This window comes from Cariama cristata, unplaced genomic scaffold (assembly GCF_000690535.1).
Source record: "Cariama cristata isolate BGI_N322 unplaced genomic scaffold, ASM69053v1 scaffold26026, whole genome shotgun sequence".
Classification (NCBI taxonomy): domain Eukaryota; kingdom Metazoa; phylum Chordata; class Aves; order Cariamiformes; family Cariamidae; genus Cariama; species Cariama cristata.
In genome coordinates, this window is record NW_009624216.1 from 400 (window position 1) to 25,326 (window position 24,927).

The 24,927-nt window shown below is 37.8% G+C and overlaps 2 protein-coding genes across 2 annotated transcripts in view; one reads left to right on the forward strand and one right to left on the reverse strand.

The window, feature by feature from the left end:
* The first annotated feature begins 315 nt into the window (after positions 1-315).
* GFM2 (G elongation factor, mitochondrial 2) lies at positions 316-18,136 on the forward strand. Its single transcript, XM_009703098.1, has 20 exons — positions 316-378; positions 941-1,025; positions 2,833-2,878; positions 3,861-3,958; positions 4,984-5,109; positions 5,515-5,603; positions 6,808-6,896; positions 7,146-7,206; positions 7,296-7,481; positions 10,252-10,332; positions 11,106-11,254; positions 11,779-11,919; positions 12,001-12,100; positions 12,933-13,122; positions 14,467-14,543; positions 15,048-15,186; positions 15,337-15,522; positions 16,966-17,081; positions 17,325-17,507; positions 17,947-18,136. The coding sequence occupies exons 1-20, from the start codon at positions 316-318 to the stop codon at positions 18,073-18,075; spliced, it is 2,334 nt and encodes a 777-aa protein (XP_009701400.1). The 3' UTR covers positions 18,076-18,136.
* Positions 18,137-18,777: 641 nt separating this feature from the next.
* The window catches only part of HEXB (hexosaminidase B (beta polypeptide)), a gene marked incomplete at its 5' end in the record, with an annotated part of 17,299 nt that continues 11,149 nt past the window's right edge, over positions 18,778-24,927 (reverse strand). Inside the window, 6 exons of the mRNA XM_009703099.1 lie at positions 18,778-18,967; positions 21,825-21,929; positions 22,143-22,233; positions 23,061-23,235; positions 23,877-23,949; positions 24,533-24,619. Coding sequence (XP_009701401.1) covers positions 18,904-18,967; positions 21,825-21,929; positions 22,143-22,233; positions 23,061-23,235; positions 23,877-23,949; positions 24,533-24,619 — 595 coding nt within the window. The remainder of the gene's footprint in view (positions 18,968-21,824; positions 21,930-22,142; positions 22,234-23,060; positions 23,236-23,876; positions 23,950-24,532; positions 24,620-24,927) is intronic.

A 24,927-nucleotide genomic window follows, 5' to 3' on the forward strand; every position in this document is an offset into this window, starting at 1 on the left:
CCTAAGCGTCAGTGTAAATTCCGATGTTAATCTGCTTTACTGTTTGCAAATTTCTTTGAGAAATACGTTTAGTGTTTGTGGGCATGCATTTATGCTGCATTTTCAAGGCTTAAGGTCTTTCATTTTACAGATCTGAGACCGATTTAACGTGCAAAGAAGTAACCTGAAAAACAGTAACCTGATCTAACTTGAAAAACAGTTAAGTTTCATGATTGATTTATATGGAAGTAATATAGTTACTTTTTTCCTGTCATAAATGTTTTGTACAATGTTTACTCATCTTGGCAGGGAACAACTTTAGACACAGGAGCCAGAATGTTGAGAATTAGAAGGAAATTTTTGGTGACCACATTGAAGTCATCAAGGTTGTGCACTGAGGTAAACTTTGTCCGAAATTTTGAAACGTCCACTGTCAGAAAAAGAAATACTGGAGTTACTCTGAGGAAACTTCTTTTTTTTTTTGGTCTTTCATTTAAAAATTAGTATCCAAACAGCGCGTAATTTTATGTTAGAATTGGACTTTACATCAGTCAGAATATGGAAGTTGAATTTGTAATTTTTATGTAAACTTTTTTAGTTGTCTGTGATTTTGAATAGCTAATGTTTGTCATAGTTAAATTTATATTATTTACACCAATAATTAGACATATTTAAAATATTGTGGCTACTGACAACATGTTTTGATGCTATTGTAGATTTCTACTGGACTTCCTAAATAATATTGGTATTGGACTTGGTTTAAACTTCGGTGCTACCATCTTCATGCTTCTGCTTCCAAATAGCTGGTACTTTGAGCTTATATCAGTATATAATAACAGTATTAGTTACTGTAGGTATTTTTTTCATTTAGTTTTCTACAACTGGCAAAAATGTAGTTACAAAGTAATTATTTATAATGATAAATATTCTTTGTGGTGTGTGGTTTTTTTTTTCCTTTAAGCACGTGTGTTTCAGGAAGACAAAAATGAGAGTCGTAAGTGTGACAAAGCAAAACTGCAGTCTAAGAAACTACAGTTCTCCACCAGGTATAAGTTTAAATTATTTTCTTAATAGTAAGAATTATTCTAAAAATGAGCAAGAATACTTTCTAAATTGTGTTGTATTGTATTCTTTTGGTTATTATTGATAGAATTTAGTGTATGAAGCACAAACAGAGCAGTTAAAAGGTTCAGAGGCTAAAAAAAAAAAAGTGGTTTGTATTGCTGCTCTTTTCTCAGTAGATGTATGGTGTAAAGCCCTTAGAAAATTAAGAAAAGGAAAAGATACAGATGTATAAGAAGTCAGGTCAGTTGTGAAGTGTGCTGGAACCCCTGCCCAGTTGCCTGAAGTATTAATTGGTTATCAACTAGCTGATGATAGCCAGCATGTTTGGCAAGGGCAGGAATCTGATTAAGTAGAAGTTTTAAGTTATCATTAGTATATTTCTTTGGAGGCTTGGGGTAAAAGACAGTAAAAAGAATAAGATACTTGGAAAACACAGTTTCAGTTAAAAGGATTTTTTTGCTTGTTTTTGAGTAGCTACACTGAGATTGAATGGAAGCTGGTTGATAATAAGGTACTGTTGGGAGTCAGGGCCTTTTCTTCCACACTTTTTCACATCAAGATAGAGATGGGAAGAAAATACTGGTAACTAGAGGGTAACCAACTTCCTTAAAAAAAAAAAAAAATCGTTAATGGATTCGGCACTGTGTATCTTAGCAAAAGTCCTAACCTGCAGCCATGTACCTGAAACAAAGACTTGCTCTTAGTTGCCAGTATCAACACAGTCTCTGTTGCTACATATTACTGTTTCTATGTAGTTGTCTATGAAATGTCCTTGCTGTCTACAGTATTTATCCCCGGTTTTGCTGTGCTGAGTATCTCAGTGTGTCACATGGAGGTAGAGCTTCATTCCATGCACAAGAAGATATTGTGACTTAGGCAAGCAAGAAATATCAGACATACTAGTATGTTATTTTGTGGGTTATTTTAGAAACTGGAGAGGAAAAAGACAGTGTTAGGTGGCGGTGATGGGTGTTGGTGAATTTCCAGCCTGCTACTTTGCTTCTCGTAAGATCAGTCTTTCTCCTCATCAAGAGGTTAACCTATAAGATGCCTTTTTAATGTCTTTCTGGTAAGAAGGAAGATCTGTAGATGGTGAAGGAATGTTAATTTAAATATTGTTGAATTCTGTTTGGCCTATCAAAGATAAACTAAAGTACTACGAAAGTGAGTTCCTCAAACACAGCTTAAATGGCTTGAGTAACTGAATTGTGGATTAGTTTCAAAATTTAGCTTGGCAGCTTATTTTCCAACTAAATAGAGTGTGACAGAAGAAATATCATTCAAGAAAATGCACATTTAAAACTCCTGAGTGCCATATTTTCTTAACCAAGGTCAGTTTGCATTTTCTTCCTGAGAATCATGCTGTCTAGCTTCAGTGTTTAGAGGAGAAATGACTTTTGAAATCTGTTATCTAATAGCCAGTTCAGATGAATGTCAGCGTTACATTTGTCTTTGACTGTGGCATGTTCTGTTACTGCTTCTGCAGAGTGAGATTTTACTGTGCTGATGATACTTTTCTGTGATGACTTTTTCCTCTTGTTTTTAAATTACAGCTGTTTTGAAGAGTGTTTCTGTTTTTGAGAGAGATATTTCTTGAATATTAAGTCCATATCTTTAGAAATCTCAGGTGGTAGAGATTACAAATTGTGATGAGTTGTGGCTCTGCATCTTATTTTTTTAAATATATTGAAGAAAATGCCTAAAAAGCTTATTAAATTTTGTTAAAATCTATCCTTTCTACATTGGCATCAGTCTTACAAATTGTTGTTTTGTTTTGTTTGTTTCTAGGAGATGTTAAGTCTCTGCGTTCTGTCATTAATCCTCATATATCCAGGTACATCATGCTAGCTTATTTTTCAAATGTAACTGGCAGCCAGAAAAATTGATATGATAAAAAGTCATGGGTTGTTGCTATGCCTGTCACATGTGTAGTTCATGTACATGTTCTAAATTAAAGTTAGTATTTTCTTACTTTTACCCTTCTAATGTTTCAATATAGAATGGTTGTTCCTGTCAGAGAGGTCTTGCACTGTCTCTTGTTTACAGCATCAGAACCAAAACTGGACTCTTAGGGAAGCTCCAAATCCATGGTGGTTGCTGAGAGCTAAATGAGGGGAAATGGATGTCTTGGCACCTAGACCACTGCTAGGCTGGGCTGTGGGCAGGGCTGAACGCTTTGTGCTCAGCCGAGTTTGATGGGGGCAAGGTAATTAGAGGTTGAGCTGCCAAAGAAATGGCTTGGGTGCGAGGTTCGCTTGGAAGATTACTTCTGTCCTGAGGGCGAATTCAGCTAGCATCAATGGTGAATATAGGGGCTGATTGCAAGCCTGTGATGCGCAGAGCTAGTGAAGCAGTTTTGGAAGCTACGGGCAAGGTTCTTCAGGAAGGAAGACTTGGCTGAATAGAATCAAGGACAACTTTATGGGAACTTGGATGCTATATTTGGGGCATGAAGGGTATATATGCAATGGATTGTTTCAGGCAGCAGGGGTTAGGGATTGGATGAATGAGAGGGTGGAGGGGCTGCTTCTGTCTGTGGGGCGGGCAGATGGGTGAGGAGGTGGCCAAGAGGTGGCTTTCCACTGAAGTGAAGCATGGAAGCCTGTTATAAAATTCCTGAGTACTACTGATCTGAAGGAAATCCACCATTTCAATACTAACATACTTCAGTATCAGAACGTACACTGTACCAGGTATGCAACAGAGGAAAAACGGTATTCATCTGGTATGCTATTCTCAGTGAATATTAATTGTTTATACAATATCACTGAATAAAAAAATTACTTCAGTAAAAGCAATGTTTTCGCTTTGTGCAGGATCCGAAACATTGGCATTATGGCCCACATTGATGCAGGGAAAACTACGACAACAGAGAGAATGCTGTATTATTCTGGATACATAAGAACACTTGGAGGTTAGAAATACTTTTTGTATTTTAGTAGCTTTGAGAGATTTAATAGTATACAATAACACATGATAGAGTTAGAGGTTGCTGGTAGAATACTTAGCGTAGAAGCCAGCTGTTCCAAAGTTGTGCTGCAATATAATGACATTTTAATGCACATTCCAGTATGTTCTAAGGCAGTTGTACTTTGAGAGATCATAGGTTCATATTTTTCTTTTACTTTTAGTGCGTTGATTTGTTTAACTTGTTGCTCATTGGGTGTTCTGGTAAAGCTGTTTCTTCAGTTCTCTTTCAACCTGTAAAGAAATCAGATTAATGAAAAGTAACCATTTCTTTTGAAAGCCATGTTGCTTCAGCAACTCTTACAGAATTCTTCAAGGTTGAAAGAGTCACAGCAGCATCCATTTGTGCTACCTTCTAACCTTTTAAATTTAATTCCCTGTTCTCTATGGTGTATGAGAATGGTGGAAGATGTTAGGCTTGCGGAGCAGTTGAACTTGGTGGCCTGCTTGTTTAAAAATGTGGAACTGCTTCTCTTTTTAATAAAAAAATTAAAAAAACCCCACAAGCAAAACCCAACCTCTTACTTGTTTGGTTTGGTGTTTTTTTGGGTTTTTTTTTTGTTTTTTTTTTAGCTTTAATTTTAATTTAATTACCTTTTAATTAGTAAATTTTAAAATGTCAATCATATTCCATACAATGAGTGCAGCCAGGTTTTTTTAAAACTGTAGTTTGTTAATTATTTTGGACTTTGCTTTAGTTTTTAAGTTTCTTATGGTGTTACTAAGATTAAGAACAACAAAAAAAAGTTGTTGGAATTGCTTGTATTTGACTTACGGAGTATTTGTTCCCTGGAAAGGGAGCCTAGGTAAATTAGCTGGCATTATCATTTTCCAAAAAAGGCTAGTTTTTGTAGCTTATATATATAAAAAAAGAACAGTATTTCCAAAACTCTCTCAGCATCTGTATTCCAAGACAGTTTCAGCTTTTGAATTATTTACCTACCCAACTGTAATCCTGCTTCTTGTTCTCAGATGTTGATGATGGGGACACAGTGACAGATTTTATGGTACAGGAGCGAGAACGTGGTATTACCATTCAATCTGCTGCTGTTACGTTTGACTGGAAGGACTACAGAATCAATCTGATTGACACCCCAGGTACTACGCTTTAGCAATACTCACATTATTAGGGGAGAGTAGATGAGGTGGGGTGTTGTAGAATGTAAGTCTTAGTTTTAAATATGGTGCAATGTGTAATTGGTGTAATTGTGGTGGTAAAAAGGCCTATACTGAGCTCTGTTCAGCTTTGGCTAATTATTGTTTGCTGGTGCCTAATCTGCCTTGTTTAAAGTGAGTTCAGACATTTCCACACTAAATTGCTCTCAGTTCTGGGATTGCAATATAACAGTCTGGGTATTTCAAGGACTGATGGCTGTATTTCTCTGCACATGAAGATAGGGTTGTTTTGACGTGATTTAAAAAAATATGTTAAAAAAAATTGTAATAACTTGTTGATGTTGCCTGTTTGAATTATGATGGTATAAAAGGAAGATTGTTTTTCAGGTCATGTGGACTTCACAGTGGAAGTTGAGCGTTGCTTGAGAGTCCTGGATGGAGCTGTAGCAGTGTTTGATGCTTCAGCTGGTGTTGAGGTAAAAATAACTGGTAGATTTTTCTTTTATCTAATGACTTAAATCAGACTGAAATAATAATAGTAGAGAGGTGTTGCTCTGTATTATCTCTTTTGATGCTTTGATCAAAATTCAGCTTCAGGAAGCTGAGCATTTAATTTCAAGTCCTGTAGTGTTCAGGAATTTTCATGGTAATAAGGGGCAAATAAATCAGATTCCCATTAAAATCTGGAGTTTTTTTCTTGTTTTGTTGCTGTCCTTTAAAAATTTTGATTGAGGTGAATGCTTCTGGCTAGCTCCACCAGTGGAAAGAAATTAATATCTGTTCATTTCTCATTTTCAGATTTCATGTAGAAACTGTGTAATTTTCCACCAGAATGTCTCCCTCCCCAACAGCCTATTTAATGTGCCCTTCTGGGTCATAGTGCAGAAAGGGTGGTGGCAGGCTGGAATTTGACTTCATAACATGAGATGTTTGAGTAGTTCGATCCTGTAGAAAATTCATATGTTGTGAAATCACTGTGTTCCATGGGACGTGCCTTTTTTCCTAGATGAGGGATGAGAGAACTCCTTGATTAGTGTGAGTCAAGTTATTTAACTTACTATTGGAATGCATTTAGGTACCATCGTTTGTGAAACTGAACGTAACAGCCACCACCCCCAACAACAAAACAATTAGATCTGCTTGTCTTGTGGTTTGTTTTTTTTTCTAAAACTGTATAGGACATTCTTGCGTTATTTCTGTGTATTGGTAAGAGACTATTTCTAAATCTGAATCAATTTTCATATATACTTATTTTAACTTTCAAATAAAAACGTATATCACAAATAGCTCGGTAGTACACAAATTACTAGCAAAACCACAGAAATTTTTAGTGTTGCATGTGTAGCCACACAAATACTTCCCTGTGTGTGCTTAAGTATGTTGGCAAAAAATTCTTAAGTCTCTACATTACTGAGTTTTTTCCATATATATCCCCTGTAATGCTTAGTTTCTCTTGCCCGTATGCCTGTGTGCCCTTAGTGAGGCTTGGGGAGTGACGACAGCTGAGAGGAGAGATGAGACAAAGCTGCTTGTGGAGTTCTCTATGCTGCTAGATAGAGGATTGTCACAACACATGCAGGACAGTTCCCTTCAGTACTCTGAACTCGGTCCCTCCGTGATATTGGGGAGTGTATAGCTCAGCAGTTGGCACTCATGTTTCCATTTTGTCTTTTGCTTTAGGCCCAAACTCTGACAGTGTGGAGACAAGCGGACAAACATCAGATACCTCGAATTTGCTTTTTGAACAAGATGGACAAAAACAGGGCAAGGTATTTAGACAGTTATTTTAATCATTGTTAAAAGCCTTGTAAGAGAATGTATCTAATCAAGTTAAAGTTTTTTCTGTTAAGCATAGAGCAAGCCAATTATGTTAATACTTACTATATACGTCTTTGATTATGCAGATACATATTTTTGTGTCATTTTAGGAGTGATTTTGACAGTAAATAAGGAATGGTAAACCTGTTTTACTATATCATTAAGTTTTGTGTAACTCAGTGTCTGTTGTTTTAATATAGCTTTACATATGCTGTTGAGAGTATCAAACAAAAGTTGAAGACAAAACCTTTGCTTTTACAGGTAAGCTTGGAATGTTTATTTACTTTCTTTCGAATAGAACTCCTTTCTTAATTTTTTGCAGCTGTCTAGAATCTCCACTCTTTTTGCAGTTGCCCATTGGGGAAGCCAAGACCTTCAGAGGACTGGTTGATCTTGTGACGAAGGAACAAATCATTTGGAAACCTACTTCTGAGTTGGATGATGGAAAAAATTTTGAGCAAAAGCTGCTGCTGGAGTCTGATGATCCCCACCTCTTCCAAGAAGTCCAGGATGCCAGAAATACCTTAATAGAACAAGTAAAGTTCTAAAGTAAATACATAATATATTTAAAACTGTTATTCAGAACAGTAGAAAAAATAGGCTGAAAGGGACCTCTGGCCATGTCTGGTGCAGTGACCTGCTCAAAGCAGGGCTAACTTCAGCATTAGATTGGGCTGCTCAGGCCTTGTACAGTTCAGCTCTCCAGTCTCTAGGCAGCCCCTCCCAGTGCTTGATCATCCTTGTAGTGAAATATTACTTCTTTTTGCCCAATGGGAATTTACTGTCTTGCAATCTGCGACAGTGCTGCTTGATCTTTCCTTTTGTACCTCTGAGAAGGATCTGGCTCTGTTTTCCCTGAAGCTGGCCCACCACCACCGTTTCAAGTAGTAAGAGACAGCATTTGCATCCTGCCTTAGCCTCTCCATGTTAGACAAACTTGTCTTGGCCTCCCACTGCACTCCAGCCACCTCGGTGGTATTCCACTGGACTTCTCACAGTTTGTCAGTCTCTTTTATGCTGGGGAACTTAAACACAGGCAGTGTTTTAGATGCAGCTTCGCAAGTGCAGAGTAGAGGGTACTAACCCCTTGCCCAGATCCGCTGGCTGTGCTCTTGCTGATGCAGCCCAGTATGCAGTTAGTCTTTGCTGCTGGAAGGAGATGCTGCTGGCTCATGCTCTCTTGTCCAGCAGGACCCTCTGGTTGACTTCTGTGGAGCTGTTTCCTAGCTGGTTGATCCTCACTCTATCAGCGCATGGATTTGTTCTGTCCCAGGTGCAAGATTCTGCATTTGTCCTTATTAAACTAGCTTAAAATTTTCTTTGCTTCCTTTCTGTCTGTCAAAGATGCTTAATGCATGTTGGAATCATTAATCTGTGATGGTAAAACATGCTGAATATAGAAAGTTGGACTCCCTGGCTGTACAATATGTGCGTAAAATGGAAAACACTCCCTGCTTTATAAATAGGGAACTGAAGAAAGCTGACACTAAATTTAGCATTCAGTTGGCTAACATGGCATCTTGTACTGTCTTAGATGCCAAAAGATACTTGGGACACTCACATGAGGCCTGGTAGATGTGATCTGGAACCTGCAGGATATCCATAGCCTTCTGGAGTGGCAGCTAGAAACTGGATGGGATGTTGCAGGCTGGTCAAAATGGCACTGAATTCTGAATTAGAGGCAGCTGAATCCCACCGTAAATCTTGTTCCAGATTCATCCAAAAAGTCTATGGGAGAGATGGGAAAAGAATAGTATTTCTTTAACATAGATTGTCATACGGTGAGGCTAAGAAAGATAATAGAAGCTTGATCTACTTGATACCAGGTTTTGCACAGTTGACAGTTTCGAAAGGGTAAAGAGTGGAAGAATTAATGGAAGTAAAAGAATAATTTCCCTGTTGAGCAGTGCAGAACATTTGAAATAGTTTGTCCAGAGTGTTTTTCTTCTCCCCTCAGCCGGCATTTTAAGGTCCTACATTATTTTGTGTAATTTATATAATGACGTTGGAACATTTGGTTGTACTTGAGAGACTCTAAGCAAGCCTTCTCTCCAAGTAAAAAGTTTTTTTATTACATTTGATTTGCTTATATACAGCTTAAAAGTGTAATAGTGATTACATTTGAATGCGTACTTTTATAGGCAAAATTATGGGAGGTTAACAACTGTGTTTATCGCTGATATTGATCCATTTTGCTGGAAGGGCTGCCTTCCATACAACTTTGAATAACACTGTGCAAGTGCATAAACAGATGGTGCTAGGCTTTCCATTTCCTTTGAAACCTCAGAATCAGAGAGATGCATTTTATATTGCTCTGAGTTCAGTAAAACATGTATGCAGTCTGGTTTTCAAAATTTCAGAAGTTTTAAACAGGGGTGTTATTCCTCAGCTTCTTATCTTCAGAAATCTATTGTCAGATAGAAAGCTTTGTAAGAACATTGTTGGGGTTTTTTCCTTTGGTTTTTGGGTCCTTCCTGAAGCTGGAAGGGTTGGACCAGTACTGTGATAAATGAGATAACCTTGTGTTTGTAAAATATTTTTTATATACTTTCTATCCTATTAACACTCCTTTTCAGAAACATTGTAAAATTTAGTAGTTCGAATACCAGCCATCTTGCACGCTTTGCTTTCACTTAAATAAATGGATAGTTTTCTTTATTTCTCATGTTTTAACTATTACCTTGCTTGGACTTCTAATTGTTTACCAATGATCATTTCAGTATTTGGTCAACTGCTGTCGTAGCCACTAGAGGGGACAAAGTTCTTTCCTGCACTTAGAGGGTCCCGAGTCTATGACAGTGCAAGGATCTATGTGAGACGAGGTTTAAAGAGTAGTTAATTTATTTGTGGTACAGTTTGAAAACACAGATGAGCTCTTGGACCTACAAGCCTTTGACGTGAAAAAGGTGAAAATGCCCTGAAGGCTTGTCTGTTTTTTCCAGCTGTATATCTGTTGGCTCGCAAAGGTTACTTGCTGCTTACTTCAGACTTTACCTTGTTTGCAGAACTGAAATACATTCAGTTACACCCTTCATGGCTGTCACTGTATGGCTGCAGGCTTTTTCAATTTCAGGGAGAAGTGCAAGCATTCTGCCTCCCAGTGATGTTGCCTGGCAGCAGCGTTATGAGTTGATTCCCCCCCATCCTTTCTTGAAACCTTCATTTCTGTAATTTGCTGTGGCTTGAATTTATGATCTCTGATGTCTTTGGAGGCTTTGTTCCTGCTCTGTTTCCTAAATAACTAAAATTTGTGACTTACCTGTGAAACTGCTACATGACAAATAATAAAGAACTATTCTGTTGAAGGTTGCGGATCTGGATGATGAATTTGCTGAACTGGTTCTAGGAGAATATAGTGAAAATTTTGACTTAATACCAGCTGACAAGGTAATTTTTACATTTCATTCTTTAGAAACAAGTTTTTAGTAGCTGTTATTCTGAAAGGCAGTGTTTTTCTTCCTTTGGCACATGCAGATTATGATTTTGCAGATGTGAATTTTTTATCAACAAAAAAAATCACACCAGCTTTTGTAGTGAATTTACAGTATTGTGTATTTAGGACAAAGTATATTCTAGCTTAGTATCAATTTTGTACAATAATGCACTAACCATGATTCTCAGACATGCTAGGCACAATTTTAAAAGTAGGAGGTAGGGTACCTTTGTTCAGGAAGGCTGTGTTTTTGGTTTTGGTTTCGGTTGGTTTTTTTTTTGAAAGTTAGACTGCTGCAAAAGAGTTTAGGGAAGGGTGAATGGAATTTCCAGGTAGACTCGGTGCAGTTTGTGTCCGAGCTGCTGATTCTTACTAACAAAAGTAGCATATGAGCTGCTATGAAGTGGCTGGATCTTCAGACACTGCATGTTGAAAGTGGTGAAGTACAACATTCTGAATTAAAAGGACTGCTAGAAAAAGGACAGCTGCCGATCTGCCTGAAATGTTTAGAAATCTTTAAAGCAGTGTATTCTGTTTTAGCATCTGAACATTTGGGTTTATGGTTTGGAGCTCAAAAGTAGCAAACGGAGTTTGGATGAGTGATGTGATCTTTGTGGACATACTTTTTAACTTCTGGGGATTTGTTAGCAATATGTGACATCTGGAATGCAATTTAAGACTAAATTGTAGTTCACATGTTAACAGAAAATAATTATTTTTTTTGCAGTTACAGTCTGCTATCCGCAGAGTCACAGTAGCTCAGAAAGCGGTACCTGTACTCTGTGGCAGTGCACTGAAGAACAAAGGAGTGCAGCCATTGCTGGATGCTATTACTGCGTACTTGCCTGCACCTCATGAGCGCTCATATGAATTTCTGTAAGTACAGGGAGAAAAGGAGAGTCAGGAAGAAGGAAAAATAAGTAGGAAACCTAAAATAAGAAAATGAAAAATATTAACAAAGCATTAGTATCTTTAAAAATGTTTACTGTTTTTAGGTATTAAGTAACAGTAAAGCTGTGCGACGTAAAAATACACTTGAGTACTGAACCTGCTTTGGTCAGTGCTACTGGAATTGTATGTATTTATCTCCAGTTGTCAAACTTGTACTTTAGAGTTCTAAACTCTATTTTTAATCTGAGGATATTGCCATTTTACAAAATTGGGGTCTAGGGATCATCATTAGTATTGGCTGAGTCACATGACATCTTATGTATCCTACTGTAGCTGGAACTGCTTAGGTTATTATTTTTTGGTATAAATGATGATTTTTAAAAATCTGCCTCTATTGATATTACAATAAGAAACATATCACTTCTTACATGAGTGGAAATTTAGGTAAATGCGAGTTAGAGTGGATTAATCCTACAAGTGTGCTTTTTGTTGTGGTCTTTATTTTGCAGACAATGGTACAAGGATGACCTGTGTGCCCTAGCGTTTAAAGTTCTCCATGATAAATGTCGTGGACCACTAGTTTTCGTTCGCGTTTACTCCGGTTCACTGAAACCTCAATCAGCTGTATATAATATTAACAAAAGTTGCACGTGAGTAAGATAGAGGTGTGGTTTAGTGTAGCATTGAAATGTCTGTTAAAGTCTTGAGTAATAAAAGAATTTCATTTTCAGGGAGCGAATGAGCCGGGTACTCCTGCCTTTTGCTGATCAGCAAATTGAAATACCATCACTAATGCCTGGCAATATTGCCCTTACTGTTGGGTTAAAACAGGTAATGGAAAATACTGATTCTGTAAGGGAGCTTGTTTCACTAGTGTGCTTTCTACTTCTATGGTAGTGTATCTCAGACGTATTCTTGATTATTGTGACATATGTAAACTTGCTTTATTTTAAGTACATGTACATGTACTTCCTCCTAAAATGAAATACTACAATGTGTAAATGTCAGTAATTGACCTGGGAGATGCAGTGCTGATTACATGGAAAGGACTGAAAACTGAAGGTGTATTTTAGTAGGGTTCTGAGCTTGTATTTCTATTGTAACTCTTAAAATACAATGTAATGCCATGGATAGACCTCCTCTGGGGAAGCAGAATGATGTTCCAAGTAAGTTACCCAAAAGCAAGGGTTTAACTTAAGTTCACGTAAGTCTGTTTCATGCTTGCTTCTGTTAGTTTACTAATTCAGTGTTTTATTGTCTGAACAGGCTGCATAGATCTCACTTGCACAGATTTTTCTAAAATGTAACAAACTTCGGCATGCATAAGCAGATTTTCATTTACCAATACTGTTCTTTGTGGCTTTGTATCTTGACTGGTAAGTTAGATTTAAAATGCAGTGAAGTGGACAAATAAATGTTAGTCTAAATTTGAGCACAGTTTTTCCTCTTCCAGATTATTTTAGTTATTTGAAGAGAGAAGTTACAGTAATTGTTTATAAATAAGTAAATAAGTGGAGTTTAGCACAAGTGGCTTTGAGGAAGAGAAATGGTCAGGGTTTGTGTTGTTCGATTTTTGTTTTTGTTTTTGTTTTTTTTTTTCTTTTTTCATATCCCCTCCTCTCCCCCTCCTATGCCTTGTGGGTCATGGGGTATTGATCTATAGAGTGCCACTGGAGATACCATAGTGTCATCAAAGGCTTCAGCAGTAGCTGCAGCGTGCCGAGCTGGAAGAGATGCTGGGGGAAAGAAGAGGTCTACCAGTGACGTAGAGAGCCTTCTGCTTGCAGGTGTTGAGATACCTGACCCTGTCTTCTTCTGTACCATTGAACCTCCTTCAGTGGCCAAACAACAAGGTACAACGTAGCTACCTAAGAATATGATAAGATATTCTACAAATGAGATATTCAAGTTTAACCATATTGTTATATGTAAGGAACAATGCTCTTCCCCAATCCATGCATACCTGGTTGAGTTGCACAAATTTATCAGTCAGTGCATGGCCAAGTTGCACAGATTTATCAATCAGTGATCTAATAGGGCCCTTTTTGGTGTTTTGCACAGATGGTATATTTTAGATCATGGTTGTCAATATCCTTTGCTATTACTACGTCAAGCAGTACTAGCACTTTTCTAGTTCTTCTGTCTAGAAAAGTAGTAGTTCTTCATTGTGAAAGAAGAGATGGAGGCACTTCCATTTCCTACAGTCACGCTTAGTTTTGCTGCAGTCACACTGGTGTGCTGTACATAGTGTCCCAAGTACAAATAACCTTGAAATGTGTTCTTTTTTCAGTCAGCACTCGCAGTTTTACTCTATGTTGTAAAGTCTTCACTTACCAAGACTTCTGTGTGTCTAGTTAAGGATCACCCATGCAGTGTGACCTGTAATCTTACTGCCTTTCCCAAGAATCTGTACCAGAGAACTTGTTTATTTAACTCTTTTTGCAGATAGGTACTTTAAACTCTGTATCTTCATTCCAAGAAAGCTGAGCTTGTTTAGGGGTGATGAGGAGGAAGGATAAATACCAGTGTAGTATGATGGAATGGAGCAAGGTAGAATGCAGATTTGGAGAAACATATCTGCAGGCTGAGCTACTGGGTTGTCATGTGTTCCCGGTTTTGGGGGGTTTGGATGTTTTGTTTCATGGGTTTTTTTGTGGTTTTTTGTTTGTTTTCCAAGGATTCTAAGGTAGATAAATGCAGTCTCAGCTGTGAGTTTATCATTCTGTAGCTGCTTTCCTGTAGCTGCTTTCCTGAGCAGTTAAGATAGCGAGGAGTCAGAAAAAAAATTTGAACCTTTTCATGTTGAACTCGTCTTGAAATATTTAAGCAAATCATATAAGAGTTAGTTGACAATTTTTTCTTATCTGTAAAAAGGAAGCAGTACTTTTTACTGACTTCATGAAGCACTTACAGGTTGCATTCTGTCTTCATACAAGTACAAAATATCACTCTGGTATTTTTAATAATTAAATAAGCACTCTGTAGCATGCAGTTACTTTGTTGGAGAGGATCAGAAGTTGCAAGTTGCTTGCAATTTGGGTTGACTTTGTTTGCCAAAATCTGTGCTTTTCTAGGGACCTTTTGATTCCTTCTGAGAATAAGATTTGACCTTATGATGAAAGTGATATTTAGACATTCATTGTGATTCTCAAATTACTGAAGTCTCTTTAGATATAATGTTTGATATTTATGTACAGACTTGGATAACGCATTGAGCTGCCTTCAGCGTGAAGATCCAAGTTTAAAAGTGAAGCTAGATCCTGACACAGGACAAGTAAGATGAATCATCTATTGCTCAGCTTATAACCAAGCTTTATTTCAGAACTGCCAAGACCACCCTTCAGTTAGTTAATTTACATATTGACATTTTCTTGAATAAAAAGGACTCTCTAAATGTTCGTATCATATATGTACAAAGTTCTGTGTGTCAAACTAAAATGGAGCCTTGTGCACTTGTGCTTTACAGAGTAGAGGAAGTCCTGCTGTGTTCTGCATGTTTTTGACAGATCTGTCTTTAAAAAAGTTTGAATTACATAGTCTTTAAGATAATGTAAGATGACCTATTTTATAGTGGTCACAGTGGCAGCAGTTACCCTCTCGCTTTAATGGTGTTTATGTCAGATGACCTAAAGCAGTCCTGTTTTCTCTCTAGGCTCTGTAGAATTCAAAGTATTTCTCAGAGACTATTAAGAACATGCAAGTCCTTACTTAAACAGTTTGTATTAAAACCTGAGTTTTGCATGTTTTCTGCCTCCTCTCTTAACTGTCTTCATCCTAGACTATTCTTTGTGGCATGGGAGAACTACACATAGAGATCATTCATGACCGAATCAAACGTGAATATGGAATTGAGACTTACTTGGGACCTCTGCAGATAGCATACAGAGAAACCATCCTAAATGTTGCCCAAGCTACAGGTGAAATGAGCAAATGGAAGAAACATCTTGTTTCTGGTTTTGTAGCTTCATTTAAATGATAGAACAAGTAACTTTCAGTTGAATTTTATGCATTAATTTTTTTTTTCTAAGTGGTTGTTTTGCCTTTTTTTTTTTTTTTTTTCCCTGCAGATACACTGGACAAAACAGTAGGAGATAAACGACACTTTGTAACTGCAGAGTTAGAGGTGAGGCCGAGGTTAGGGGAGAGAGCAACGACAAAGCCTGTCATCGAGTATGCTGCGAGTGTCATTGAAGTGCTACCCAACGAACTCCAAGGAGCTATAGAAAATGGAATCACAAATTCATGCATTCAAGGTAAGGGAAGTGCTGTGACCGCTATACTGGTCTAACATTTCTGTAAGAAGCAATTTAATATGTTTCTAGGAGGAAAAACTCCTTGGTAGCTTAAAAGTAAAAGATAGTACGTATTAACATTAGCTGCAAAGGAAAATTTTGACATTTCCTTAACTACAAAAATGCCAAACACTCCTTTCCCTATGCCAGGAATGGAAGTCAGCATGCCTTTGGGTTTAAGGTTGATTTCTTCTCAGTCAATTAACAGTGAGCTTAGGGTTCTTTTGGTTGTTTTTAATATGGTATAAGAGAGAAGGCGTTTACCTGATGACATCATGTAAACCACAGTGATGTGACAGAAGTGGTTTTGGAGGCCAACATGTACATACCACACTTCTATTAGAGTTACTGGTGGTTTTTTTGGATTTTCAAGTAAGTTAAATCCATTGAATTATACAATAGAAAGCCTTACATAGTTGCAAAGTATAGGCTTTCTGAAGGACTAAAAGCATCCTTTTATGTTTGATTAAAAATAGGAAGTACTTAATAGGTTGTGGCCAAAGAACTCTCCCTTACAGTAAAATTAACAGGCAGTGGATTGATAAATGAGAATTACTGTAGAAGCAGCATGAGGTGTTTTTTCCATGTTGCTTTGAGTTGAAAGACATTTGTCATCTCTGGCTGTGGAATGAGTCCTGACTGTGTGCTTTCTTTATGCTCCTTGAAGACATGTCAGAACTGTGCTGTCTCCAGCCCAAAATTTGTGCCATGAAGCACTTAAAAAAAAAAAATAGATCTAGCCATGTTCTCTGTAAGAAAAAAGCTATGTATTTTTTTCCCCAGATGTGATTCAGACCTCCCATCTGGTCTTAATACAGTTTTTGATCTGGCTGAGAGTCTTGGGTTAGGGGGGAGATAACCTATCTAGGGCACTAGACATGGTTCATCCCTCAGTTCCCTGAGTTAACCCTGCAGTTTTGATAGCAGGTTAGTATCAGGCTTTGCTGTGATCATATTGTGTTGAAAATGCAGCAGGTATTCTGACTTCTGGTTAAACAAAAAGGTTTCTGCTACTTTTTCAAGTAAGGTCTTGTTTCAATAGACAAGTTTTAGATATTATAATGTATTAAAAAATAACTCCATTTTTTGGGAACAGTTGTATGGATGAGCATACTTGGGACCTTCTGGTTCTGAAAATTATCTGTGCTTTTGGTAAAAAGAGTAAGAAAGTATGAGTCTGCATTCCTTTATTTATTTTGGCAAAGCTAGGTAATGACAAAATCGTAAAATGAGGAACAAGACCAGTAGTCATACCCTTGAGGGGAGGAAAGGGAAGGAGAGGGGAAAGAGGAAAGTGAGAAGCTCCAAATTAATTCTGAAACTCTTTTGCCTGTGTCTTAATATTCTGAAAAACAAATGTGCTTTTTCTTAGGTTTTGGTTTTCTTTTTTTTCTTTCCCCCTAGGACCCTTGCTTGGATTCCCAGTTCAGGATATAGATGTGACAGTGCAATCACTGATGGTGCATCCTGACACCTCCCACACAATGATATCAGCCTGTGTCTCCCGTTGCATGCAAAAGGTACAGTGAAATTGTAAGCTGCTGTACAACACAGTATGATACATTACTGGGAAAATATATGTGTATCCATATCTGGCAATTGTTCTTCTCTGACAGCGTAATGCCCTTACTGGGGACTTTATAGCTTTTGGAAGTTAGAGAATTTGAAAGGCAGTGTTAGCTTGAGTTACATAAGTACTTATTATGTAAATTTTCTGGGAAAAAAAAAAAAAGTCAACATAATTCTCCCTCCCTTCCATGTAGGCTTTGAAAAAAGCTGGTATACAAATACTGGAGCCCTTGATGAACCTAGAAATCACAGTAAGTGAAGACCATCTTAGTGCAGCACTCGCTGACCTTGCACAGCGGAGAGGTAGCATTCAGGAAATCCAGAGTCGTCAAGATAACAGAGTTGTGGTTGCTGCTGTTCCACTAGCAGAAATGATGGTATGTGATTATCTTATTAATAGTAAAACACAAATCTGATCTTTTTTTGTATGATTAAAAATCATTAGGCTTCAGTTCACTTTTCTTGTTAAGGATCAGTAAGTTTGGAAGGGATGTTTTTTATTGTATTTTAATTATTGAAGGTCTGAAGCAAGTGCCCACAAATCCAGTAGTGTTTTTCTGCCTGATTCAGATTGTTAAAATCAGCATGTTTTCAACTAAGTTAGAGAAGTAGTAAATACTACTAAAACAGGTTTTACAGGGGATAGTTTTTTAAAATTTATATCGTTAGGTTGACTCATGCATGTATTGCAATTCTGATACAGTATAACTTATTTGTATGTTGCAGTATACTTCTGACTCTGTCTGACAGCTTTCTGTGATAACTTATCTTGCTTTTATCGTAAATTGAGTGACACGTCTTCTCCATTTTGTCTAGGGCTACTCAACAGTTTTGCGTTCTCTAACATCAGGCTCAGCAACCTTCACTTTGGAGCTTGCCAGTTATCAAGCCCTGAACAGTCAAGAGCAAAGTGCACTTCTTCAGAGGAGGATGGGGTTGGTGTGATTGCTTTACTCTCTCGAACAATAAAGATATTTTCTATCCTCTCTGTTAAATATTTTCAGGAGCCTATTTATGTACACTAGTAAGTTCTTCTGGGACCAGCTGGTTGTGGTAAATGATGAACTAGCAGCTGTAAAGAAAAAAAAAGCTATACTTTTAACTGTCCAAGGCATGGTTCAAGAGACTGTTCTTTTGGCACAGCCTTGTAATTGCAAAGCAGCTGAACCAGTGATGCAACCACAATTTGCTCCTTTGCAAATTCTTACCTTACAGATATCTGCAATGAGAGGTGATGCAAATCTTCATAGAAATGAGCACTAAGTGCACCTCAGTGTGCCATTAGGACTGTTTCTTACTAAGTTAAGTAAAGATTGTGAAGTTTATGTCTGTAAATGAAGTAACTTCACAGTTATCTTGATTTGTTTTGAGCTGAACAAAAGAATATGGTTAATAAGCATTTTAAACTGTACAACTGTAAGTATTACTTCCTCTATTGTTAGAAACCAATTTGAAAAGTGGCAAATTATAAGATACTTAGAAATAAAAAGATAGTTTGCTCTTTAGTGTCTTATCTTTATATTCCCTCAGATTTAGAATGTAAGGAAACTGGAATGGGTAACTATTGTATCACGTTTCAGGATTTCACAGTGAAGAATCTCTATTTCTAGTGAAAGCTAAAAACCATCATTTTTACTCCAACAAGAATGTCAAATAACTTTATTTTATTTTAAAAGTGAAAATTTTAAGTCTTGGTTCAAATATCAAACTGCATGTACATATATTCATACCCCAGAGGCACTTCAGGTTGTTGACTGGAAGTCTTCACAGCAGTTACTGCCCTCTTGCTTCATGGGCACAGTATCCAACAAACACAGGTTCAGCTGCTATACCACGGCTGTTAAAATAAAGTGGAATGTGTATGATTATAATCAAACACTTGGCTGGTTGTGTAGGCAGCAAGAGCGATACTGGCACTCTGTTAAAAAAAAAATCCTACTCACAAGAAATAACAGATGGCCTGTTTTGGGAGTGAAAAAAGGCCTTATTCTACAGTTGATTGTACTTCACTTAAGTACAGTTCTCTGTTTCAAACAGATGCCCGAGTATGTTAGAAGACAGGCTGAAAAGCTTAAATTCAAGGGCTAGTGGTGTTGATGTTCTGCAAAATCTACTGCTTTTATTGAAGAGAAGTCATAAGAATGAAAATATGAATCAGCTGACACTTGCATACTCCCTCCCAACCCCAATGTTTCCTTCATGTGCAGCTCTATGTCATTTTCATTCATTTTTTGAGGGAGCCAGTTTTAGTAAACAGGTCTTTTTCCAGCTACAATAACAAATTACTCTGTTCTTCTATGGCTTTAAAAACAAACCAAAACACCCCTTTAGCTTATGATGGTACAGTAAGATAGTATAAAAAGAAGTTTCAGAGTTAAAGTAGTTGTCAAAATTCTGCTTCTTGGATATTTAAGAGCTAGATGGTACTGCTACAGTAATTAGAAGGATAATACTGGTGTTTAAATTGCACTTAAGAGCTGCAATGGAAGAAACTGGATAATGAAACAGCTTAGCTGAACTATTGCTTGCCCCTAAAGAATATTTCCTCTTAGTAAAAGACAGGGTTGTTGTCTAGGTCTCTGGAATATACACCCACCTACCTGTTTGTTTCCCTTCTCCCATCACCATTTCTCTGCAGTTTGGGCTGCTGTATCATCCTCCAGGAAGTGGAGTTCAGATCCGAGTACCATGAAAGCTGTAGCTGCTACTATTTTAACAGCAGCAGCCTCAGCCTTGGATAGGCAGAGCTACTTGTTCTTCCAATGACCTTGATCTAGCTTTTGCAAAGTTCCACCTACCCATTCCCTCACTCCCTGGTACTCTGCTGCAGAGCAAGCCAGAGCTGTTCTACTTGGAAGGGTCCCTCTGCCTGCTACAACTGCCACTGTATATACCGTGTATAAAAATGTTAGTAGGGACATAGTCCTTTGCCCAGGCTTAGACTTTACAGTCAGCTCTTTGAGTTCACACAATGCTAAGGAAGCCCCATATACATGAAAGGCAACGTAACTGTAGCTCCAGGGAATGCTCATTTCATCAGTGGAAAGGGAATGGTTTCTCTAGTGTTTTTCTGGTTCAAAGCCTATATAAAAGGAATCATTTTCAGGAGGACATGTCCTTTTATTAAGGTAGTCTGCTTATAACAGGAATTGTTGACCATAAGTGTCTATGCTAGCAAAGCAGTTTTAGCACCAGAAAGTCGTTTAAGGAGTAAATGTGCCACAAGTACAGGGAGTTGTCCTTAGTCTGCCCCTATATTTGGCATCTCTCATGCTGGCACTGCCAGAGCAGCTACAGTCATCTGGATCAGCTCCCTATACAGCAATACAAGTGCCAGCATTAAGGAAGAAGATGGAGATGCAGCAATAGTTAACCACGTCCAGGAATAGCATGGCTTAGTTCACTGTAACACCCTAATCCTAAAGGTACAGCCACTGTTCAGTTGTATCAGTGTTTTCTCTGAGCCCCATTAAGAGTTGCACCATCCTGTTAAGTGGTAGGACATAAGTTTTTTAAAGCCCTTTATTCTTGGTTTTAACATGTATTTGTTAACTCTCTATTTTTCTCTTCACTGAGATAACACAATTTACATACAACTATTTTCCTATACCATTATTTAAAGCCAGCTTGAAATAAACCCAACAAGTCAAAAGTTATCAGTCGTTCAGTTACTCTTAACTTGATTAAAGAACTAGTTTATACTGTAAGCTAAAAGTCAGTGATTCCAACAGATAATCATGCTGAGACAGCTACAGGAACATGAGCAGAGTGTGAATTTTGGGTGCTGACTGAACTGCCATTGCATCTTGTTCTCTAAAAAGCTGATTTGTATCTACCTTGAAATACTTCTTCACACTGTTGGGATTTTCAATGATTTGTCATAAACTTTTGTAGAGAAATGAAACAGCATGTTGCATTCTTGCTGCAGTCCAGCTTTGCAGCAGCATTTTGGAAAACCTAAAAGGCTCTCTGGCTGTGTACTTTTAAAAACGGAGTCAAACTTGGACTTAAGACCTGGAAATCACTCATGTCTGCAACTGCAAATATATAAAGACAGCACTAGCAATAATTAACCAATCTAGGTAGTTTTTAAGAAAGAACTGCAGAGAAGAATATGTTATGAACTGACTTTTACAGTAGCCATAAATAAAATTTAATTCATCAGGAACTCCTTATCCACCCCTTTCAGTCTTTACACAAAAGCAATACCTGAAAGAACAGCTCACTCAAGCTCACCTCTCATGCAAACAGCTCCATTTGAATGCCTGCTGCATGTCTTTATTATTTATTTATTATAATTTAGAATAAATAAATAACAAAACATTTTCTTAAAAGTCTTCTTTCTCCTGTCTGTGTACTCCTCCCACATACCCTTTAATATCCTTTCTGTCTGAAGTAAGTCAAACATGATGCTGGTTTTTCGTTTAGAGGAAAGAGAGGCATAGAAGAGTTTGGTATTGCACTGAATAAAGTTAATGAGTTCTGAAAATGTTAGTTGCAAAACTGTCTAGAACTCCTGTCCTAATGTATCTGGTCTTCCTCTTCTGAGGATACAAAAACACATGTGGTGGTGTTCACATAGTCAGACTCTAGCTCTCCTCCCTTCATTTGCAGGCCAGCAATTTAGGCCTGTACTTGAATTCCATTCGTTATAAGGCATTAGAACCAAGCTTTACTATAGCTATTAATCTTACCGGAGCATGCGGCATCGATGATTAGTCAGTCTTTTATAGGCATCCTGCAAGTTGGTCACGTTCCTGCTGCTCCAGAGTCTTTCCCCTACAGCACTTGCTCGGGGCCTGTAAAGATACACTGAGTTTTAGAGTAGGCATAGTCTATAACAAAGACTGGATTAAAGTTTTTAATACAAGGTCTTATATCCAGAAGCATCAATTTTTATAGTTGGTCATGTTCAGTACAGAGCACTATTACCACTAACATACAGGCCTGTTGGATTAATTAATGCTCCTTGCAGCTGGCTTTCTAAAATCTAAAGATAAAGCAGTTCATACCATAATCTTGGTGTGAGGTTAGTTGCATCCACAAATTCCCCCCACAGGCAGGCTTCTCCACCTATTAAAAGCTTTTTCTGTTTTTCAGATCCTGAATTCAAAGAAGAAAGTTAGAATTTCTATTTGCCCAGAAGATGGGCATATATCAAAATATCACTTTCCAATACTCAGAGGATTCCTGTTCAGTTGTTTATGTTATCACATAAAGTATCTATCCTGAGCACTGACTTAACATTTTGGTAGTCTTGTTACTGAATGTGAGAACCACCAAGCCATTTGCCCAGGGAACCCATTTCTCTTCTCTGTCAGAAAGGATTTTAACTTTTATCTTCTGAAGATATTCCTCAGCATTCTGACATTTTTCAGAGATTTCAGTCCCAATTGAAACCGTTCGTTATATCACACACAGAACATTCCTTGAAAAAGCTACAGAAGTCAGGTGTTCTCCCTCATCAGCTTTGAGAGCTACCTTGCACAAAATGAAAGCCCTGGGCAAAGCACAAGATGTTTCTATCAACTTTAGCCAGAGGGAGAGAACATGTCTTTTTCTAGAATCCTAACACTCTAGAAGCTTGCTAACGTAGGAATTCAATGTCTGTCTACCAACAGCCATTTTGCATGACTCTGCCCCTAATGCATGACACATCTGTCCACTTAGCTCAGCATCCTGTCACTCACAAGCACCAGTGCAAGATGCTTGAAGAAAGTAACATTTTTCCCTGTGCAAAAGGGAAAGTTGCATTTTTTTATCTGAAAATTTTCCAGAGTTCTAGCTGACATTAAAGTCCTTTGATTACAGTGCATCTGATCATAGTGACTGCATGACCACTCTAAATAGCCTTATTCTTTCCATTTACACCTTACTATGAACCAAAGACTTTCATGTACAGAACATGCATATAAAAAAAAGTAACGAACCAGGGAAGTTAAGCGGTTCAACGCTGTAGTATTTCTTCCAGTCTTGCCCATAACTAATGTAGTCTAAGTACCAGGGGGCTGCCAGGATAGCAGTGAACCCAGCTCCAGTGACACTGCTCAGTTCATAAGCATAGTTGTTTTCCATCCACACTTGAACTACCGTGTCTGGTTTCAGCTAAAAGGGGGAAAAACAAAAAAAAAAACACCCCAGAAACATTAAAGACAATTCTAATTGCTGTTACCAGGACAAAGGATGATGGATTTCAAAACTGGGAGAATGGAATTTTGTTTTGAAGAGGAAATTTTGGAAGCTACCTTTTGTCATTTTTCTTTCTCCACTGTCTAAAGCTGATTAACTCTTTGGTGGTTTTAATCAGTTCACACTAGAGTGAAGCCTAGGTTATACTATAGGCAGTTAATGCTGTAAGAGAGGTCCTACATGACCAGTTATCTGACCAGCTCTGAGAAGCTGAGCACCTGGTATTGCTAGACCAAACACACAGTTATGAGAGGAAAAAAAAATACATTGAAACTCATAGAAACTTCCCTACCCTTTACTCTGATGCTCTAAAGTATAATATATTATCTGTGTTCATGTTTAGAAAGCACTTCAGTGCTGGTGTTCCTGTTCCACCTATTTTACATTTTTGATAAAAATTTCAAGGCAAGCCCCACACCTGGGGACACTTGCTAAAGTCAGCAGACTTGCTTTAACTCTTCACAAACACAACTGTAACTACTTAATAGTCTACTTAGGAAGCCTTCCACAATATTGTGCTATTATACAAGGGTATCTTACTGATTTTCACATCTTACCTGTGCTTTGTTATCAAACACTTCTTGCCAGACCACATATCCTTTGTTATAGGAGGAAACAATGTCCAAAATCCTAGAATTTAGAAATAAGATCATGTTTGTGAACTTCAATAAGATCAGTACAGGCACATGAAGTAGCTACATTTTCTACCCTAAGGCACATCAGGCCTTTCCCAGCACTGCATGAGGGGAGCAAGGAAAACCAGGTTTTTCTGGTTTTGGCCTTCAGTGCTCTGCCTCAAAGAGCATGTTCTCTCATGCATAAGGACAGGCACGTGCTGACGTTCAGAACTATCAGCAACTCATACAGGTGCCTAAATCTGTGTTACTTAAGAACAAGACAAGTAACTGGCTGCAAAAACCTTAGGACTTTTCCTCCCCACCCTGTGTGCCGATATTACAGCAGATACCTAGTTTAAGCTACCCAATACATTCAGACTGTGTATAGAACTAGCCTATGTATCCTTGTTGTGTCCCACATTTTAAAGCTATGAACTTTACATTCAGCATATTAAAATAAAGTGGGCGGTCTCCAATATGTGGCAATTTTTGAAAACAATATAGGCTAACCTAAATCAGCTTCAGTATCTGCACCTCAACACCACCCTCAGATAGTGGCTCTGAAAAGCTGAGCAAGAATTAAAAGACCAACATACTTCTGAATATAGTAAGATTCCAGTTTAGCGTAGTCAATGCCAAATCCTTGCTTCTTCATGAACTCTTTCACTTCAGGGTTAGATTTCCTTAAAGAATAACAACCAAAAAAGTTTAAAAAAAAAAAATAATAGTTTTGGTTTGTTTTAAACCAGATTTCCCAACCATTTCCACCTATGCACAGCACACTAGCTGATGCCTTAGGCATGCCATAGCCTGGAATGTACAACGAAGCAGAAGCAGCAGGCTAACTTGATTTAGGTATTTTGAAGCAGTTTCATCCCGATTTGAAATAAAGCCAATAGTCCAACTTCTCTGGTAGTACTACTGGAGTCCCTGTTCTGAAGCAGTCTCTGGCAGGCTGCCTCAAGCTCCTAAGAGCTCTGGCACTCCTGGC

What these genes read in the sequence shown, in the direction of transcription:
- GFM2 (XM_009703098.1), top strand. Translation starts at nt 316, where the DNA reads ATGTTGAGAATTAGAAGGAAATTTTTGGTGACCACATTGAAGTCATCA. An exon ending in GAGCGCTCATATGAATTTCT is followed by an intron (nt 11,255 to 11,778) that starts GTAAGTACAGGG and finishes TTTATTTTGCAG; the next exon opens with ACAATGGTACAAGGATGACC. An exon ending in TCTCCCGTTGCATGCAAAAG is followed by an intron (nt 17,082 to 17,324) that starts GTACAGTGAAAT and finishes CCTTCCATGTAG; the next exon opens with GCTTTGAAAAAAGCTGGTAT.